At 39.5% G+C, this 21069-nt stretch overlaps 1 protein-coding gene across 1 annotated transcript in view; it reads left to right on the top strand.

The window, feature by feature from the left end:
* Nucleotides 1-21069, top strand: part of LOC124173423 — a 169845-nt gene that overhangs the window by 7552 nt on the left and 141224 nt on the right. The window contains exon 2 of the mRNA XM_046552926.1: nt 12438-12545. Within this exon, the coding sequence (XP_046408882.1) occupies nt 12438-12545 (108 nt within the window). The remainder of the gene's footprint in view (nt 1-12437; nt 12546-21069) is intronic.

The following is a 21069-nucleotide window of genomic DNA, read 5'->3' as shown; positions in this document are numbered from 1 at the left end:
TCATAGTTATCAATAGATGGACATGTGAATGAATTGTCGAATTTTTATAAATATACCTCAAGGAATATGCGAATGCTGGATTTTTGGGGACAGAGCGTTGGTGGCGCATTCTCTCGCTTGAAAGGTGATAACATATAATAGATCCTCAGGTTTTGGGATTACGTTTTCGAAATGAATTCAAGCGCCCATCGACTCGTGTGTGTGTGTGTATATATATTGATTTTCGTGAAAGCCTTTACTTTTAAAGGTCATCGAAAACTGCAGTTCGTCATTATCGGTCGTGTTCATAGATTACCGCTAAAACACCTTACTAGGGTGACTAACTTAGTCGGCTACTAAGACCTTTAAGTCGCCTACTAAGGATATGATATTCAAATATTCTATTGTATGAACTACTAAGAGCTACTTACTTAGTATGCTACCGGCCAAGGTGATAGAAACCTTTAGGGGTAGAATCACCTAGAGGTACACTAAATGCACAAATGGTGTTCACTTACGCTAGAGGCACAGTGAAAGTTCACAGCTCGTCGCAGTTTCCTCGCATCTCGTATACAGAACTTTCAATTCCTGTCAACAATTACACTACACACGTTGCCTGTCTTACTTGAAGATTGGCTTTTCTTGTTCCATTTTGGGACGAATGCGTAAAAAATCTGTAATTATTAACTAATAGAACAGGAGTTCGATCATCCACAACGGTCCGCCGTATTTAGTTCCTCGCTTAGTCAAGCCAGAAGGGTGTTTTGATAGCCGGCTACTAAGATAGTAGCGTACTGAGCATATTTTACCTTAGTAAAGATTATGAATACCACTGTGCTATAGTATGTTACTACTTAGATCGCTACTTAGGCGTTAGTTGCTTACTAAGGAAACTATGAACACGGCCGCCTGTCTTCATCATCACATTCAATTTTGCAACGCTACCATTCATGTATTTCTATTTTAATTGGGCTATTATCTATTATTAAGTTGGATTTGTGTGCCTACTTCACCACACTATTGGCAAATATCAATCCAGTCCAAAATATTTTTTGTAAATTATGTCGTCATTGTAATAGCCTGTCATGTTCAGGGCTAGATCGGCTACAATTTCGACTGATAGGCTTGTTACAATATGAATATTGAATATGGTTCTTTAAAAGGATTGATCATTTTAATCGTTTCTGGTCCTCTCTCTTCTGTTTTTCAATTCTCCCTTTGATTCTAAAATACCCATTGAAGCTGAGTAAAAGTATTCACCGATAATTCTGTAAAAATTTAATAACTATTAAGAAAACGAAAAACAACCGATTTTAATCTGCTAAAATTGTTTTGACCAGTTGAAATCAATAAACTCGATTTTAAATAAATGCAATCGTTTTTTTTTTATTATAGTTTGTTAATACGAATTTTTGCTCGCACATGGGTTTCAGAACCTCTGTTTCTCATGCTTAAAATAGCTATTTGCTACAAAGAAGTAACGGTCTTAAGCCATAGATAGACAGATACTCCAGCAATGCCAACATTGGAATTTCTGGTACCTAAATATTTATTTCCGTGAAAAACTCCCGTCGAATCTGACATTTTCATTAATGACTATGACTTTTATTTCAATATTTTGGGTATTCATACTTGGGCTTTTCCTCTTGGAACAAAGCATTTATTTTATCACGCTCCTCTTTCCTCGGCTCCGAGGGTGTTCCTCCATTCCCTATCATTTCTCCGGCGGGTCAAAAAAAAAAAAAAAAAACTCAAGCGTTTGGATTTTCGCCCCCCCCCCCCCCTTGATTTTCCTAGCCTCGTTTCCATGAGAACGCTGAACCACGACCCATTTCCCCCCAACAATGCCCACACTGATTCCCACCGCCTACATCATTGTTTTTTTCTCTGCTGGTGGTAATTAAGTCATGTATCCCTTCATCATTTTTCTTTGTAGAGTGCTTCGCCTGGTTCTCGCGAGGCATTGTGGCGAGTGATTCCTCATTTTCCCTCAGCAGCCGGAACTCGCGATAAGTGTTCGCGCACTTTCTTTCCGCCGAGACACATTTTCTCGGTTTCAAATATTTATTTTCTCTCCCTTGTCCGTCTTTCTCCCTCTCTTTTACCTCTTTTAATGCACTTCGATTTTGAAAATAATTTGTGGCCGGTCCTGATTTTCGGTAGATACGTTTTTAATCTTCATTTAATTTTTCCATTCAGGCTAAAAACTTTTGAGTGCTTAATGTCTCAATGAATTTCTTCATCCCAAAATATGGCTGATAGGGTAATTGTCCGCGGAATGGCTAGCGTTGTACCATTTAAAGGTTGTTGATGTGCTTGAATTGGGGTACAATTTGTGTTTCAGCACGAGGTAGATAATTATCTCCCGAGAATGTTTGAATGTGTCCATTTCCCTTAGTGACAAGGATCACTTGGTACTCAGGCACTTGCATGTATGTATAACAGCTGTTTGTAATTTAGCCACGTCAACCCTATGAAGAATATTATTACTCAGCAACGTAGGAAATGACTTTAATATTTGTTACAATTTCGCCATTAAAGAACTTTTGTGACATTATATGCTGTAAGCCACCATAGTACTTTAATGTCAACAATATGTGAAAGGTTATAAAAGTATTATAAAAATGCTTTGCGTTTACCAAACTTGCTATCATGGGCTCTTTGATTTTCCCTTTCAGACCCAGACATTCCTTCATTGAACACGCATTTTCAGCAAACTTGTGGACCTCAATAACAATTTCTAGTTACCGCAAGGACCTCATAATCAAGATATTGGATGTATAGAAAAACTATTGCAATATATTAAAGTTTGGCAAACATTTTTTGGTTTGCCTTAAAATACCGCCTATATCAGCAATAAAAATCTAAAATGAAGTCGAAGTCAAGTCAGCTATGAAAGGGTTAATAATCTATTAGCAACGAACCCTAAGCCTCAGCAAATACGTGCAGTAAGATCGAGTGTTTTATTGCATATTTTACATCTGCATAATACCGAGCTACGAGCCATCAGTGGGAAGTTTGGCGGAGGATGATCAGTCACCAACATGCATTATGCAAGAGGACCGCCACATGCGCTATTCTTCTTCTTCATCTCAGCGTTTGTCCCGCGCCACTGCAGGGTCCTCTCTCCTGCTAAGTCTTCTCCACTTGGCTCGATCCAGGGCGTCTACTGGCGTGGCGTTGATGGTTTTCATGTCTGCCTTGATTCTGTCGAGCCAGCGATTTTGGGTCGTCCTCGTGGTCGGCGTCCTTCAGGGCTCAGCCGCATTGCTCTTCTCGCCACGGAGTTCTCGTCGCTACGCACCACATGCCCATACCAGCGCAGTCGAGCCTCCCGCATCTTGTCCGTGATTGGTGCAACTCCTGTTCTTTTGCGGATGTCTTCATTCGTGACGTGATCAAGGCGGGAGATGCCCAGGATCCATCGCAGCATCCTTATATCCATGGCATGCATGGCCTGTTCTTGTTTTGCTGTGGCTGGCCAACATTCTGTTCCATATAGGGTCACTGGGCGGACCATGGCCTTGTATACTTTGGCCATGAATCAGTCGGGCATTCGACGGTCGCACAATACGACAGTCACTTGTCACAAAATACGGTCATAAAATATTACGAATACTATCAGAAAATAAGTGCTTATTCTTGAAAAGGCAAAACTTTCCAACGGTTAGTAATTCCTATAGCATATGCAGGCAAGATCAGAAAAATGGAAAACATGTAAACATTCAATGACTAGATATAGCGATTGACGCCATTAATTCTTTTAAACGAGGCAAAGTTGCTATTCTTAATAATACGAGGAAACAAATGCATCTAAAATCCCTTTATATTCTCTCTTTCCTTCATTTTTTCTCATGATATCTTCTTCTGATATATATCGCAGTGGCCATAGTGCGACAGAAAACGAAGGATATGTGTCTCTTGCATCCTATACTGCGATCTACTTTCCTGTAAAGATTCCCATCCTAACTCGTGTATCATACTGGAAATGCAATTCATTTTATCGAAGCAACTCGTCACGAATGTGGCCGCCCAGCGCTGTACTCGATTATTTCAGCCAACAGCCATACTCCATAAGGGTCCCACACGCTAGCAGCATATTCTAAGTGAGGCCATAATCAGGTAGCTTATTTCCTTCACCTTTTTTTGGCATTTACCTGGAATTCTTTTAACAAATCCCAGTTTACGTTTAGCTTTCCCGCATACTTTCCCGCATGTGGTTACTCCAGGAAAGATTCCGGGCCAAGGGGTGACCCCTAAGTATTTTACGAATCCGGTATTTGATATTGGAATCACGTTAGCGGTGTAGCTCCTTTTTGATGATAAATCCTTCAGTGATTGAGGCCTCACTAGAGTCACCAGGTAGCTTATCTCTTTCACTTTTCTGTTGCATTCACCGGGAATTCTTTTTACAAATCCCACTTTACGCTTGGCTTTACTGCATACTTTGCGTATTTTTTTACTCCACGAAATATCCCGAGTAATGGTGACCCCATGTATTTAACGAATTTGGTAGTTGAAACCCGTTAGCGGCGTAGCCCCTCCTTGAAGATATATCCTTTTCCCAAAAAAATCATCACGATACACTTTTCAAGATTTAATTCTAACTCCCAAGTACTGCATGAGTCATGCATGGCACGAGGCCACTTTCTAATGCTATTCTATCGCAGTGGTCATAAACATCTCTGTATACAACTACATCATCTTCGAAGAGGCGGATTTTGCTCGTGACCAAGGTGATAATATCATTAATGGAAAGAAGGAACAAAAGGGGACCTATAACACTTCCTTGTGGTACATATGAGGTAACTTTAATGGTATCCGAGCGAACTCCATCCAAAACAACCCTCTATTCGCGATCCTTTAGGAAACATCTACATAATATCCTGCGAGCCACCTCTAGGGTGTTTGGCAAGGGGTGATCAATCACCAGCATGCATTTGGACTCCCACATGCACACCACACCGTCCAAAAAACGTCCCGTATAATAACAAACTATACTACTATACGCTGTTAGAAATAGAATATAGAATGGAAATTCAGAAACATGCATTAAGTTTTACATAGGTTAGTAGGCTACACTACAAGTCATGCAATCTATTTACGAGTTCTATTGCTGCCGTTATAATCTCTTATTGATCGTGGAAAAAATGACATTCGGAATCTATCTGTTCTGCAATCTATCTCTCTTATTTTATTTATATGATCTGATCTTCCGTAGTACATTGGCGTCCGCAAGATATGGTTAACTTCGTCAGAAAAGACACTGCTCTTGAATTTATCTAAAAGGTTTAGTCTATTTTTCAATCTACGGCCCGACAGAGATTCCCATCCGAGTTTATCTAAGAGGTCAGTTACACTAACAAGACTATCGTAACGACCTTTCACATACCTGGCAGCTCTTCTTTGCACGCGTTCTAACTCTGTTATTAAGCCTTTTTCATGAGGGTCCCAAACACTGGCAGCGTATTCCAGATGTGGCCTAACGAGGGAAAAGTAGCTAATTTCTCTCACTTTGTCGTCGCACTTTCCTAATATTCTTTTAACAAAACCCATTTTACGATTAGCTTGACCGGTTATTTCTCGAATATGTTTATTCCACGATAGGTCATTATTGAGTCTAACCCCTAGATATTTCACGGATTCAACTGCCTTTAACTGCGTGCCCCGAATGATATAGTTACGAAATCTTTGATCCAAGCAATGACGTGCGAATCTATATCGAATGGTTCCAATCTTTGAATCAGCTCTAAATGCGGAACCTTACCGAATGCCTTTGTGAAGTCTAAAAAAAAATACCGTCAACTTCAACATGTCTGTCATCCGGGGCAAGAGCATCATGAATAAAGAGAGTACCTAAGTTTAGTTTCACAAGACCTCCCTTTTCTGTATTCGTGCTGTTCTTTTGCTAACAGATTTTGTCGATCTGGATGACCCATTTTCAAACTGAAAATAGACCATTCCTATATTTTTCAAGAAATGGAAGTAAGTTAGATAGACCTGTAATGACTATAATTTTCCCTATCCCCACCCTTAAATATAGGCGTGGCGTTCGCTGTCTTCCAATCTTTAGGAAGATTGTGCTCTTTTCAAACAGATAAAGTAAGGCGCTATCTCTGATGCTGGTTTCTTATACATTCGAGCTGGACTGAGATTAGTGCCTGTCGATGTCTTCGGATTAATAGAGCTGGCTTGTTTTCTAAACCACTGTTTGAAATACAGATAGACGGCATTTGATCTTGGCAGAATGGAGGTAAAGGTGTTGGTATATTCGTCATGAAACTAGTGAAGACACATTGAAAAAGGTTATTTAAGATATAAGAAGACCCTCCTTCTGGATGCAAGTTATCTACCTGAGACGATATGGAATTTTCCGTGCACTACCTTGTGGTCATTAATATACCATTCAGTGTGTCAGTTCCGATAAACGTCTTCGTACTACCTTGCGAGCCACTTCTAGAGAGTTTGGCAGGGGGGTGATCACTCACCAACTAGCAGCATGCAAGAGAACTCTCACATGCACTCCACACGGTCCAAAATACGTTTCACATACTGAATATTCCACATTCGTGCAAAGGCAAAACTTGCCAAATCCTCATTTAGGCAATCTTCCAATAAAGTAAATAAATAAAGGTTTTTGTGATTATGTATAGGAAGATGGAAGAGGTTTCCATTTGATAAGTTAGTTGCATGTTTAAAGGGGTGGATTGCCATTTTAAAGGTACGTCGTGAAGCTATGAGCTGAAGAAATGGGCTTTAATAATTTTTAATTTACCGTGAGAGGATGAAGAAACTCATTTCCATTTCAAATTAACTATTATTCATCTCTTAAGAGCATCCGGTCTGCTAATCGATTTTATCCATTAAAGTATAAAGCTTTCTTTAGAGAGAGAAGTTTCCGATGCACTCATGTTGCTTTGTCGTCCGGATTGAATCCTGCCGCGAGGATTCTTTCGAGGAAATGTTAACATGTAGATACTTGACTCGAAAGTCCCGTCTCGTTGCCTCGGATGACCCAGCAAACACATTGATGATGAATATGCAAGCATGGAGATGCAGCTAAACCTTTTGAACGCCCTCTGTTTTGCCACACCTTCTTTTTTCGGGTTGATCTGCGTCAGTTGGGTTTTGTTGTCGTCATTCCCTCACCGCTTATGCGATTCATAACGACCAAGGCCTTATAGCGTGCACCGAGACCACGAGTGCGGTTGACTTTGGACCGCTAAAAATGTCCCCATGGGGGAGGAACGCCGATGTTTCTCGCCTTGTTCTGGACCGCGTCGCTCGCTCAGTTGCATTGTATGGCTCACGGACCAGGCTGAGACTTTACTGGAATGCGGACACCCATCCGCAGAAAAGGTCCCTCGATTCTTGCTATCCGTATTTCAGTCGAGAACAGAGATGAGTCAAAAAGAACCAAACTGCCAAAACGAACTGTTCACCGAAATGAACCGGTTATAAAATGAACAGTTCTATAAAACTCCCTGTTCACTGTTCATGCCTGCACTGCATACTTGCGGCGTATTCGGTCCAACAGGTATGCTCACGAAGAGGTATTTTGAACTGCAGCTTACTCCATCAAGTGCGTGGTGGCTACAGCAGATGGCAGGTGAGATGCAGACCATCCAAGGCCACCGAAGTGCGACATAGACGACAGAGCCTTCTTTCCCTACCATTCCTTCTCTACCACTCTCCTCCGTCCACGAAAACGAACAGGGTAGCTGCTGAACGATTCGAACGCCCTAATATTTGGAACGGGTGTTCAAAATATTAGGTTCGTTTTAGCCGTTCGTTTTCTCAGGGTGTTCATTTCTTGAAGGCCGTTCTTTTTTGCAGGCCATTCGTTTCCTCTGGCAGTTTATTTGGGATCTCGCGTTCATTTTGATTTCATGTTCAGTTGAACATTTGCGTTCGATGAACAGGATGCGATGGTTCCGGTTCGCGGTCAATTTACGGGTCGGTTATCTGTTCGTAATTTGTGCTATGGTTCAAATTTAATGTAAACGTTAAGTTAAAACTTTATTTTGATTAGTTATATTGATTCAGAAATCTATTTCAGCAAACGGAAAAGTTAAACATAAATTATTTAACCATGTTATACCCACTATATATTTTGCTATGAAATTATTCGTCATGAAATTAAGTTTTAACTCGGTTAATCTATATTTTACCGTGAGGTGCTAAGTCTGAACTTATGATTTGGGAAACAAAAAGGCTTCAAATTTCCTCAAATTATTTGTTTGCAGTGTAATTAGACATCGAAGGGGAAGGACTTTGTAGTCTTCCGGAGAAAGTCCATGGAGGCATATATCGATCATTTTCGAAGGAATAAAAACAATACGTTACCTACGGAGATTTTATTTTATGATATTAGGTTTTTCACGTCGCCATATTTTAGGCATTTTATTTTGACCACTTAGCTTAATTGAACATAAATACACCTCAAAAGGGCTAGCTCTTTCTTTCCTTTCTATGTTTGACATTTAAATATGCTACAGATTTCCATGGGTGTTACAGATTCGACTATTTTTTTACATTCCACCAAAAGTATTAATTTAGCAATGAAACTGATCATTTGTCACCGTCTGACGAATGCTATTATTGATGGTTAATTGCATTGTTAGAGTGGTAGATACCTGACACAGGCTGTCGACATCACAGAAGAAAAAATCGACATCTTACCGAGGAGTCTTAAGAGTGGGATTCACAAATGACGTTTATTCTAAAAATATTTATAAAGAATATTTAGCCGTGTGTGAAAGTCTAAATTGCTCATAAGACCAGCATTTAAAAACTTTTTTGGTGCTAAATACGCTTATATCCTTGTTGTAATGTATCACCATATCCTTGATAGTTGAGCGAGATCTCTATTTATTTCTGCTATCCGCCCTTGAATTAGTATGTTTGATGTTAAGCATATTTAATTCTAATTCGTTTTAACGTGTATCCATTATGCTTTCTTTCTGCTTCTATACTTAAAGTACGTGACTATTTTGGTCCATATTTGCTATTATTTTTATATTTAAGAATTTCTCGGGGTTAGCTTCATTAGGACCGCAAATCTGGTCAATATCCCTCAAGGAAAAAGACAAAAGACACGTCAAATGGCAATCCATGAAATGAAATGTCGATCAACAAACAATGGTGACTCGATATTACATCTGCGTCATACTTTCTATGATATCGATATAAAATTACGTAATTAATATTGAGTAGGTATAAGTATTCCTTATTCATCCTCCCCATCCAACCTATCGATGACCATTTTTCGAAGGGGACGAAATGAATACACACTATACCAAAATTAATACATCATATGAGTAGCACTCAATATTATACCACGCGATACCTAATTATAATTTTTACTACGTTGATGAATACATTTCGAATGAAAACTGCAATATTTTAAGTGTTTATTTATAAGAAGACATTAATTCTACGTCAATGTATATATTTGACGCATTTTCAGTGTTATATCAGGTCCAAGTCTTGTGAATTTTGTTAATATTTTCGTCAACTCATGCATTAATAATGAAGGTACATCATGAATAATTCTCACATAAAGCTAAGTACTAAAACAAATCATTTTTGTAATGACCGTGGTACCGAGATAATGATAGCATTGAAGATTTAGCACTTACATTGAAGTGATCCTCACAGCACCGCAAATGAGATTTAACGGATGATGGCATCGACTTAAGATCTCTCCGGGCTGCCTATAACAACCCTTTCCGTCGAAGTTCAGGTTTATCGGGAAGATTCACAAAAATCTTGTTCGGTGCAGAAACACGGGTGCTCCCACATTTCGGAACAAAACAATATTCATTCCGGAATTTTGTCCTGCAAGCCATTAATCTATCTTCGCTCATGGCTACGAACTTAAAGAGTTATTGTACGAAATATACCACTAATTTATGCTAGGACAAATGGTTTATTCCATTAGATTCACCTCAGTGGTCGTAAACAACAGTAAACAAAATTTCCATCAATCGCAGGCACCAGCAGGAACTGCAATCACTCTTCACGGTTGAGTATGGGGATTGACGTCACAAGCCCTCTGACATGGCGGCAGAGTGTTTTAAGCGCAACAATCATTTTGGAATGTTTATTTGTTAATAAAAAATTCACCCATGGTCGTACGACTGTAGGAATTGGAATTTTGCTTAATTAAACCGATCTGATATTTTTAACAGGCCTCACCATAAAAGTGCAAATACTCCATTCCCCATATTTAAAGTAAAAAAATAATTATTTCAAATCAAATTCAAATGCAGGTCAGAGTGAAATAAAACAATATTTCCAGTGGGTATGATCTAAAAACGTAAATGAATCATATATACGTATAGTGCCCGTAAAAATGACGCGACCAGTTTTAGGCAGCTGACAACCGTGGCGGTCCTTTCCGCATTAAGCCTGCAAGTGTGTGTGCTTCTCCTGCTGATTACCTATTCGGACTTCTGGAAACTTTCAAGTGAGCGCTCGCATTCTGCGGAGAGTTGTGTGTTGTGCACGCTGGATATGAGCGAGTGGACTTTTGAATAGGAACGGCTAAGGATATCGATTTTCCTAAGACATGCCGTGCGCGCATAATCCTGATGCCGGAGCTGCTATCTTGAGACTTGGGCTGCTCTCTGATGCTCTTGCCAAGGTGGCTCGTTTTGCAGGAGGCATGGAATTCAACGTCTCCAACATGCACCTTTCACTCAGTAGGTTGAGATATCGTTTTAGAATTTGAGGAAAATAAGGGAAGTTCACTAAGCATTAATTTTCTTTGGGAAGATGGCGTATGCAGCCAATTCATATCGGTGATGGCCTTTTGTTTTTTGGACCCGTGTACCATCGCGTTTTGTCATTATTTTCTTCTCGGATACTTCTGACTATATCAAACCCTTTAATTAGCTCCAAAAGATAGTTTTTCAAGTACTCGGCGTTATTTTTATGTCATTGCCTCGGCGGTATGTCTCAAACGCGATCGATTGTTGTCTGAGATGTTGAAATTCTGAAAGGAGGACGTTGCTTCGCTGATGATGATTGCATGCCGTCTCAATTTTCCCATATTTCCTAATAATCAAGTGAATGTATTATTTAACAACTAGTCATCGCGGGATTCTTAATTGGGCCTCCAGATGTTTTGAGAATTTATATATGTAGATGCTAAGATTTAATCCTTTTACTTACAGATTGCTGTTGCCCTTTGTTTTGAAATCTATTACTGTTGCGATTTTCAACTTCTAACGCCAGGAAATGGAAATTTTTACTTTCGTATTAAGGTGGCAATATGATTTTACTATCGATCCGTTTAGCTACCTCAGCATGCACCTTGTATATGCATATTGTAATTGGAATCGCTGTGTAACAAATCCAAGAGTTGCTACGAATGCTGTTGCGCTTATGTTCATGTGGTTGAAAGAACTCATTTTGGGCGTTCCTCGGGTGCATAGGCGTACTCAGCAGAGAGAGCGATGGAAAACCGAGAGAACGTTGTAGCTGCAAGTACTTCCTCGGCATCGTTGCATACTCATTCTGATGGAGAAAGTTATTCATGAGAAGCATCGCGTAGTATCTATGAAATTTCAAATTTTGATCAAATTAAATACACGGATATAAAAGATAGCGATGGTGGCAGAGCTGAATTTAGCTTGTTATGCGAATAGCTGTTCAGTTAGAAGTGATCCTACCGCTCTGCCCCCTGGTGCGCATCAGTGGAATTATGCAGAGTGATCAGGGTGACCCTCCCTCCTCCGCAAACTGACGTATTTTCGTTACTCTTCTTTGAAAATCTCTAATTTTATGTAAAAGTTATGATAAGTCTATTGATGTCATTGTAAGCGAAAACTATATAAACTGGACTGTATGCGCAATTTTTGGTTTCTTGTGCGGTTTTAAAATATTACTTTCATTTTTAGATTCTCGGTGAATATTCAATAATTATTTATCTGTATTTGGCTAGATAACGTAGAACAGGATTCCGAATACAATCAAATTTTTTATTCAGTCGACAGTTGTTTTAATGTCCTAACTAAACGTGTTTCAAAGGTGTTTCAAATGGTTTGTCTAGTCAAGATAACATAAGATAACAGCTGCTCTGGCGCACTCTTAATTCCCCCGACTTAACTGTTAGCGACCAATTATTCCAACGTGAATTCAAATTTTGAACATGAGCTCCATTTACGTGGCAGAGCAGAGATAGGCCTACTAAAGACCTAAGTGAGCTCCTGTTTCTGTTTTCATTCGTCTATTTAATCTCTTTAGAACATCCACTTTGAGGGTGTAACGTTGGGCTGAGCTTCTCTTGACACTGAATGCAATCTGTTCAAGCCTAATCAACGCCGGAATACAGAGTGGAAATATCGGAAGGCGTTGCACTTGGTGCGCTTCAGCTGGTTATGGCATTGTCTTTCGCTTCCCTTTTATTTCGTACTTATCTCATTACCGATGGATTTTCATTTGTTTTGCAGAGCGCTCGCAGCCGGCTGGAATGGAGTTCCTGTCCGACGGCCTCAGTCGGACCAAGGCGGGCAAGAAGAAAGTGGACAAGCTGAACAAGATCAACATTCACCTCCACGGTGAGTTCGGAAGCTCGTGAATTTTATGACACCAGGCGCCTGCATCGTGGCCTCTTTCAACCATTTTTTTTGTCCTTTGATTTCCACTCTCGTTTACGATGGGCTTAGATGAATGGACTTAGAATAAAAATACCCCATTTTTCCTTTCCTTCGCCTCCGTCTCGAGAAATTTGCGATGAATGATCGACACCCTTAAACCTTTCGCTGAGCAGTTGATGGCGTCACCGACTCCTGCCGACTCATATTTTCGTTGCAGATTTCTTTTGAAAATAGCAAGCGTCGTAAATATAACCGGCTAAGTCAAATATTTTTCATGGAGAACTTCATCCGTTGGTGTATGCAAATAAAAGAGAAAAGGCGTTCGACATCGACACAACCCAATCATATGAAATTGGTGCACCATTTGGTGCGCGAACATCGCTGTTTAAATGTTGGGGATGTCGCCGAAGAAGTGAACATTAGTTTTGGATACTATGGAGACATGTTTAATTGACATTTTGGGCATGACGCATCAAAATTTGTCTCTCGTGATGGTGTTTCCACCACGGTAACGGTCACACGCTGACAGTGACAGTTTTTCACCGAAACCAGAACTTCCGAGGTCCTGCGGACACCTTACTCTCCAGAAGTGGCTCCAGATTTGACCTCTTCTCGTTTCCGTAGGCCAAATGAACCTTGAAATGGCACCGATTCAGCTATATTGCGGAAATTAAAACTAATTGTACGGCGGACCTGAAGAGGATCCCTAAAGCGGCAGGAGACAGGATTCGTGGGCTGGAAGAAACGTCGGCAATGGTGTGTCGTGAGCCAAGGCACTTTGTAGGTACTTTGAGGGTGACAAGTTCGATGGCGCTGAAAAAATAAGTTATAAAATCAGTCCGGTCTTGCTTTGATCACACCTTGTACGTGTCTTTGTTTGACTTCGCAAGAGTTGGCCCACTTCTATTGACGATGATACACTTTTGATTGCTATTTTGAATGTCCCAGAAGTAATATTTCAGCGATATTATTATTGACCAGTAAGATAAATGTGAAATCACTCCGACGCTCTAATTGGGTTCTACTACTGTATAATACATAACAGATCAATGTAAACAAAGCCAAAAATCAGGGAATCGTGCACGCTGAGCAGATTCTTCATCGCAGTTCCCTATTTCCCCAGCCTAGCTAGAAAATAGTTGGTTGCCGAGACGCTGAAAAATGTATTACTGGCCACCAGTCTCTGTAACCTTCACATACATACCTCATTTGATGCCTGTCGCCACATCTAGGTAGTTGGCCATAAATTCTAACCACGATTGCCGCACTTTATTAATCGCCATATGTACCATAAATTTACAACCACGGGCTTCCCAGCAGCGCAGCAGAATGCAGCCCTCTAATGCTTAAGGCCTTTTCTCGTCCTATTGTTTATCAATGTTGAGTAGTACCATTTAGTATGTTTTGCAAGATCGATTCTTGTGATAACTTCTGTATGATATGCGGAGGTCCTTTTCTTGCAAGGACTCGAAAAGATGTGACAGGAATCATAGACTATACATATGCAGTGATCGAATTATGTGACCAAACCCTTCTAGTTAACGACTTAATCGTGAGGCTGTAAGCTATTATAAAATTTATGAATAGATCACGCAAATTAGGTTTAAACAGCCGGGGAATACAGCGGCATATTTCATGATAGCAAAGCAACCTCATTGCTCTTTTAATTTATTAGTTTCAATTGCATCCCTAAATCAAAACATGTCGGCAATGAGGAATTCTCTATGGTGTAAAATAGAGTCGTTTGTGGGCAAAATCCGTCCTTAGAGCAACCACGGCGAGAGCTATAGAAGCTAGAACAACCGATAGTCACGTTAGAATGAGTTACGAAGTATTACTGTGTGGTTATGTACCGGGATATGACAGCTTAGTTAGAAGGACAAAGACCAATACTATTGGAATTTTTTTAAAGTATGTAATATGATAATTTCTATGGAGCCTCGAAACTTAATTTATTGATGAAAACTTTGTATGAGTCGTTTTCCATCCATCCACTAAGAGAAGGAAAGTTTGGACGTATCGCTAAGGCAGCGGGGTCATTAATGGAAGAATTGCTCGTGTTGCCATTCCACGCTGTCGCATTCACTAAAGTTGATTTTAAAAAATGGCATTAAGTAAAATAATAGGCATAAAATGCATGTTTCCTATATACTCTCTCAGTCGCGTTAGCAATCACTTTCCTTTACATGAACACTGCACGTGCTCGCTCATCATTTGTTTGACTCATTTTTATTTTCCATTATTATTGCGTATTATTACATTATTACTATTTCTTACAATCTTATTTCGCAGTTAATTTCATTTTTCTCATCTCCCATGGAAGCTTCTTGTCCATGTTCCATTGAAACTGTAATCTTCCGATGGTAATTCCCTGAATTAGCCCAATACCTCGAGCCCCGTATTCCACGTAATCATCCAAATATTTGTCATGTGCATCCCCTATCTCGATTTTTAAACTCGCTTCTAATTGATACTTTTCTCTTTTCGTCAGCTTTTATCTCGGCAGTATAATAGTGTCTGTGTTTTAAGCAGTCTCTAGCTAAGCGTATTCAACAATAATTTTGGTGCTGCCTTTCAATATTTTTGCATTAAAAGTCTTTCTTTCCTTTGCGAATGGCTGATTTAGCTGACAAACAAACGAGGAAAATGTATCAATGATTTTAATTTAAACCTACCACCATTCCACACAAGAAACTACCACACTTCGAATATGTACTGCAATATACTCAATTTAAGCTTGTATATTATGAGTGGAAAGTAAAGTATCACTGACCAACTTTTTATTAAATCTATAAACACTTTGCAGCTTCCCTTTCAGTAAAAATTTGTGTCTAAAAGAGGAGCAATTTCAGAACAACATTTTCCCATTTGCCCTCGAGTGAAAATCATGAAAAATAAAAGTTTCAGTACATTATTTTCAATTCTCGAAAAAAGAGAATGCATTGTTAGTTTTACCAAAATTTCGCCATATGTTCCCGCTAGTGAATGAATCACTGTTTAAAAATTAGGTCACTGAAGGTTTGTTTGCATCGCTTGTGTTGTCATTTTAACGGTGGATCATGAACATAGCTGGATAGAACTCTTGAGGGAGCTGTTCCTGTTTGCCTAGAACTCCCCGCTGCTCTCGGCAGAGATTCCTGTCGAATTCAATCTAATTAAATCCACCTCCTCTCGTCAAGATCCTTCTTCTTAGATCCAAGGATCCATTTATTCCAAGGATTCATGCAGTGCGAAACTAAGCCTTTCCTCAGCCCACACCTCCCTTCAAAGACTCTCTCTCCTCAGAGCCAACCCTTGCTCACGTGTAATATCATTCCCACTTGAATTATTTCTGTCATTTATCGCAGCCACGTCGATAAACATCACCAAGAAAGTGCTTGAACCGCGAGAGTATAATAGCGATGAATTGCTCTTGCTTGAAACCCATGCTTTTTTTTTATAATCATCTCCATTCACTGCCTTTCAACCACATCTCTTTAAGTTTTATTCCTGTCTTTCATTCATATCCTGCCATTACCTATCCGTAGAAAATGAGGGTTATTTTAAATGCTCTGAATAAATCATGACTTCGAGCATAGTAACTTCTCAGTCTCACGTTTAATTACTTTATCTCACTTTCTCAAAATAACGCCAGCCTTAATTGCTTTGATGTGGGCTATTGGGGATTGTATGCAGCCGATATAAATATTATGTGTGTCCGTGACGGAAAATAAGAACTGAAATATTTTGTTTCATCTTTGAATGAAACTTGTTGACGGCACATTATTTTTTTTTCGAGAATGGTTGATGAATATGATGCAATTTCTCAAGAAAGCTAGAAAATTCTTACTGGACTGCTCTATCGGAAGGGACTCTTAAGGGGTGACTGGTTACATGTTCGCACTATCATTGTAACCTTAATTTACGTAATAATGTCCAACTTGATGGTATTGATTGCTATAAATGTAAGATTTTTCTTTAGAAGCTAAAACTTTTTTCCGCAGTTTTTTGTAAAAACAATTGTAAATGCATCCATTTGTATTTGCTAAACCAATTATGAAAAACTTCCTCTGCAGGACCGAATACCAGGACCATTAGAAATAATATTGATGGTATAGTTTTTGTGAAGCCATTGAAAGGTTTTTTGTTTTATTTAGGAATCAATGAAAACTAGCTTAATATATTATTCCATCTTGTCATGACATTCTTGAATGCGATAACCTGCCTATTTTTCAAAGAGTATATGCACTAGAGACAAATGCTCCTAAGATAGAGTCCCAAAGAAATCTAAAGCCAAAGGCAATATTTTTGGGAATGCTATCGATTATTTTAATGAAAAATTAAAGTAATTTTTATAGCAAGGAACCATTTCAAGGAACGAAGCACAAGATGTAATACCATAAGGGACATGAATAGAAATTTTTTATCTGAAAACGAATAAAAAGCCAGGAGATAGAAGAATACCTTGAGGAGTTACACAACGGAAGCAATCGCAGCTCAAAAATTATGGAAGAGGAAAGTGAAGTAGAAAATGATGACCTGGGAGCCAACATCGTAAGATCGGAATTTGACTCTGCAATAAGAGACATGCGAAATAATAAGGCCCCAGGAATAGATGACATTCCTGCAGAGTTAATCAAAAATGCAGGGGAAAAGGTCTTAAATCAACTGTATAAAACTATCTGCAATATGTTCTCAACAGGAGATTTACCTAGTGACTTAGAGAAGAACATCATCATTCCCATACCCTAAAAGAAGAGAGCAGAGAAGTGTGAAAACTTTAGGACCATAAGCCTGACGACACATGCGTCGAAGACTCTAACAAGAATCATTCACAGGAGAATAGAGCGAAGAGCAGAAGAATTCCTCGCGGATACCGACGATCGTCGGTTGCACCGATAGAAATGCGATTCACAAAACGCCGCTACCGACAATCGTCGGTGCAATCGAAAAATTCGTGACATAATGCCTTTGTCGGTACGAATGTGGCACCCACATGCGAGGCTAGGCGTCTCGACCAATTATATTTCTCGTTAATTTGCATTAAACAAATGAGGCTCCGAAAACGCCATCTGTTATTCGGCAGCCCGCGAAGAAGTTTAAAAGAGTTGATCACTGCCTTGTGAGATATTTACGACGTTTAAGGTCTGTTCACTTTATCTTTGCGGGTGAGCTGGTGTGGCTTAACCGAGTTGGGGTGAGAGGAGGGAAAGTTTATCTACACGTGACTTTCCCTCTTCCAATCAGCAGACAGTAGGCGTGGCCTAGTACTTCGGAATTTCAGTCGCTCTCAGGCCTCCGTCGGGTCAACTTCGTGAATCTGCTAGCTGTGTTGCCAAATCTCGCGCGTTCTCTTGGTGCTCTCCGATTCTTCCATTTAAATCCAACTTATAACTTACTGTTCCTTATTCTTCCTTTTCAATCCTTTTCCATCGCCTTTCTAGAAAATTTGTATTCACCTTTTGCATTCCCATCAGCACCGACTCCCTCCCTCCACCTATTCCCTCCCAGTACTTTTCCGATCCCTTTATCACCAAACCCTAACCCTTTTCCTCAACTCCGTATTTACTTTTGGGTATTACAACCTATATAGTTTTGTATACCTCTGATTTAAAAGAGTAACATCCGAGCGTGTTTATTGAAGGCTCCGAAAGTGACTCCGAAAATTAAGACACTGACGGGAGGGAAGACGAGGAGGTTGATTTATTAGCCACACCACTCCAGCAATAAGTTATAAAATAAATTATTTAATAAAATACCCATCGTGCTACTTTTCTCCATTCTTTTTGCATCCTCATCCACACAAATTCCCTTGCAATCCCCGTTTATCAGAATGTTACGCTTATGTATGCCTTTCACCAGCGGTCTCGCATTTAGCGGACAATATCCTGGCTTCTGAGATGGGATTATCCTCAATCCCCTTTAAGTAAGTAGCTATACATTGTATGCATTGTTTCGCCGCCGGGCCCAAAATATCTGTGGCCAAGTATGAGTCACACCTTTTCAGTGGGACACTAGGGCGCCTGTGTACATTTGGCAACGTTAAGGTCGCTCCTGCTCTCTCTCTCTCTCTCTCTCTCTCTCTCTCTCGGTACAACCCCTTTCCCTTCAGCGAGGCCCCTCCCCCTTCAGCGAGGCCCTCCGATAGTGTCCGGGATCTCACGAAAGCTGACCCGCAGAGATAAAATGAACAGATATGTCTTACTCCCGTTGGTTCAATGTGGCTTTTATTCGGAGATTTTGCCGTATATACCATCGGATTTTTTCTAGCCCAAGTAAAAAAGCCTTTATATTCAAGGATTCAACGGTCGTTGATAGAAGAATATCGGCAAAATTTTGTGCTCAATGTATCGGAGTTTTCAAGTGTAATTGTCTTGAAGAGGACTTTGTCTGCTACATAATTGTTCACCAACGCTTATTATAATTGTATTCTTGGGATTAGCAGTGACGAAATTATTTTTATTAGTATTGTATCAATGTACCTTCTTCTTCAGCCACGGCTTGTTTACATCGTTTGCCTCATTGTTCGCCGTAAGTCCGATACTTCCACAAGGGTAATTATTTAATTAGAAAACATTTTTGTCGCTTGAAATCACATTTTGGGCTATTTAAAATACATTCGCTGTGGAAAACACCGAGATTGCGCGGATGTCACGGAAGGTATCATCGCATCAAGTGTTGTGATTGTGAACTTGAGTGACATACTTTACGCTATCTATTTGGAAGTGTTAACGTTTGCATTTTTATACCATTTGTGTGTTACTTCAAACAACTTTGCGTTGATATGACTTGGACTTAATATGCCGGATCAGTGTTCATTTGTGATGTACCGTTCAAGGTATGAAGGTTTTCTCGTGTTGAAATGAAATGTTTGTAGTTTTATGATGAATAATTCATTAAATTTTTCCTTGTTTCATGCAATCATTCTTTTTATTTGCCCCTTTCTTCCGATGGAATACACGGTGCGTACCTACTCAGTGCTCTTATAGTTATAATAAAACCTATATTGAAGTCCCGTACGGTGTTTGGTTGGTATGGTGAAGTAAATTCAGCATTAATTTGACGGGAAGTTTTATGCCCCGGTAACGACGTCAAAGAGTGTGAGGAGCTGAGTGATGCCATTTGCATTCTTTTAAAGCGTGGTAGGAATATGCTTTTTCTATTTCGTCGTTGCTGTCTGATGCTCTCTAGGGTACTTGCGAAGGTAGTAGAGTTATTTTCATTGTAAACCCCATTCTCAGATGCTCACAAAGGGTATTGAAGTTAGTAAGGAAGTGAACGAAATGCCCACGGAAATATTTCATTAAAGGTGCGTCAATCCCGATCATAGCAGCCCATTCTCTTTTGTTGAAAATATAAATTAATTTCGGATCCAAAGTTTACGAATCAACAATAAACAACATCTTGTCTTGTTGTAAGTAATTTAAAATCAAAGCAATACATTACATTCGTAAAATGACGGAATATTTATAATGTAAAATACGTTACGCTATTGGAACGCATAATAGGGAAGTGCACTAATTTTTTTTTATTGCTGAATTTGAAAGTTTAGCTTAAAAAAGAAACATTAGTATAGTCACTTTTATTTTCTGCATCTGGGGTATGCACATTAAAACGTTTTGAAAGTCGGAAAATTTCATGTTGCGCTGAAACACAGTGCCTCCATCTTGATTGAGATGTGACGTCACAAGGCAGTAGTCACCAATGGAGTATCGCTGTATTCCGTTGCCTTCTTTAGCGCGGCGAGAGTTTCTGGGAATCGGTGGAGTTTGCTTCCTAAAAATGTCGTCTAGTACCGAAAACATGAATTCAAAATAGAATTATAAATGATTTTTTGTTCCAAATTTCATCTCGACGTCGAAACAAAAGCCTGGAGAAGATACTCATTCCCGTGCCTTAAGCACAAGCTATACGGAATAAATGGTTCAAGGCTGCTCCTGACTCTTACCTATCGATGATATTCTATTTTGAAGATCATTTGAAGGTATTGTAAGATCAAATTGATATTTATATTATAATAATTTACTTAATAGGTACCTCAGTCACATCAGAAAGTGTGTTGAGTCAAAATATAGCATCTTCCGCGTAGACCTACGTAATTTATAAACTGAAAGTAGTTTGGTTAAAGAATTATGGCGCGACTGTTTTTTTTACACGACCGGGCAAAATGCGTACTTTGCCCATGATATGTGCATATATGATAACAAACGATTTTTGTTAAAGTTAATCTTTATTTGTTGAAATTAGTACATTTATAGGTGATACGGATATAAAGGTACACGGCAGGTCGCGCGGCGTAATTTGTACTCCACTGGTGACGGGTTCATCATGCTGATCTAAAAAATTAGCTACAATACCTCGAACTTTGAAAACTCGCAATATAGGCAGTCAAAGTACATTGTAAGAATACACGAGACCATTATAGCCCAGAATGTACGTACAATGTCGAAATCCTTGGTTTTCAAAGATTGACGTATTTTATACGCCAGCGCGCCCGGTCCAGGGT

The sequence above is a fragment of the Ischnura elegans genome, chromosome 1 (assembly GCF_921293095.1).
Source record: "Ischnura elegans chromosome 1, ioIscEleg1.1, whole genome shotgun sequence".
Taxonomy (NCBI): domain Eukaryota; kingdom Metazoa; phylum Arthropoda; class Insecta; order Odonata; family Coenagrionidae; genus Ischnura; species Ischnura elegans.
This window is presented reverse-complemented; position numbering and strand designations above follow the sequence as displayed.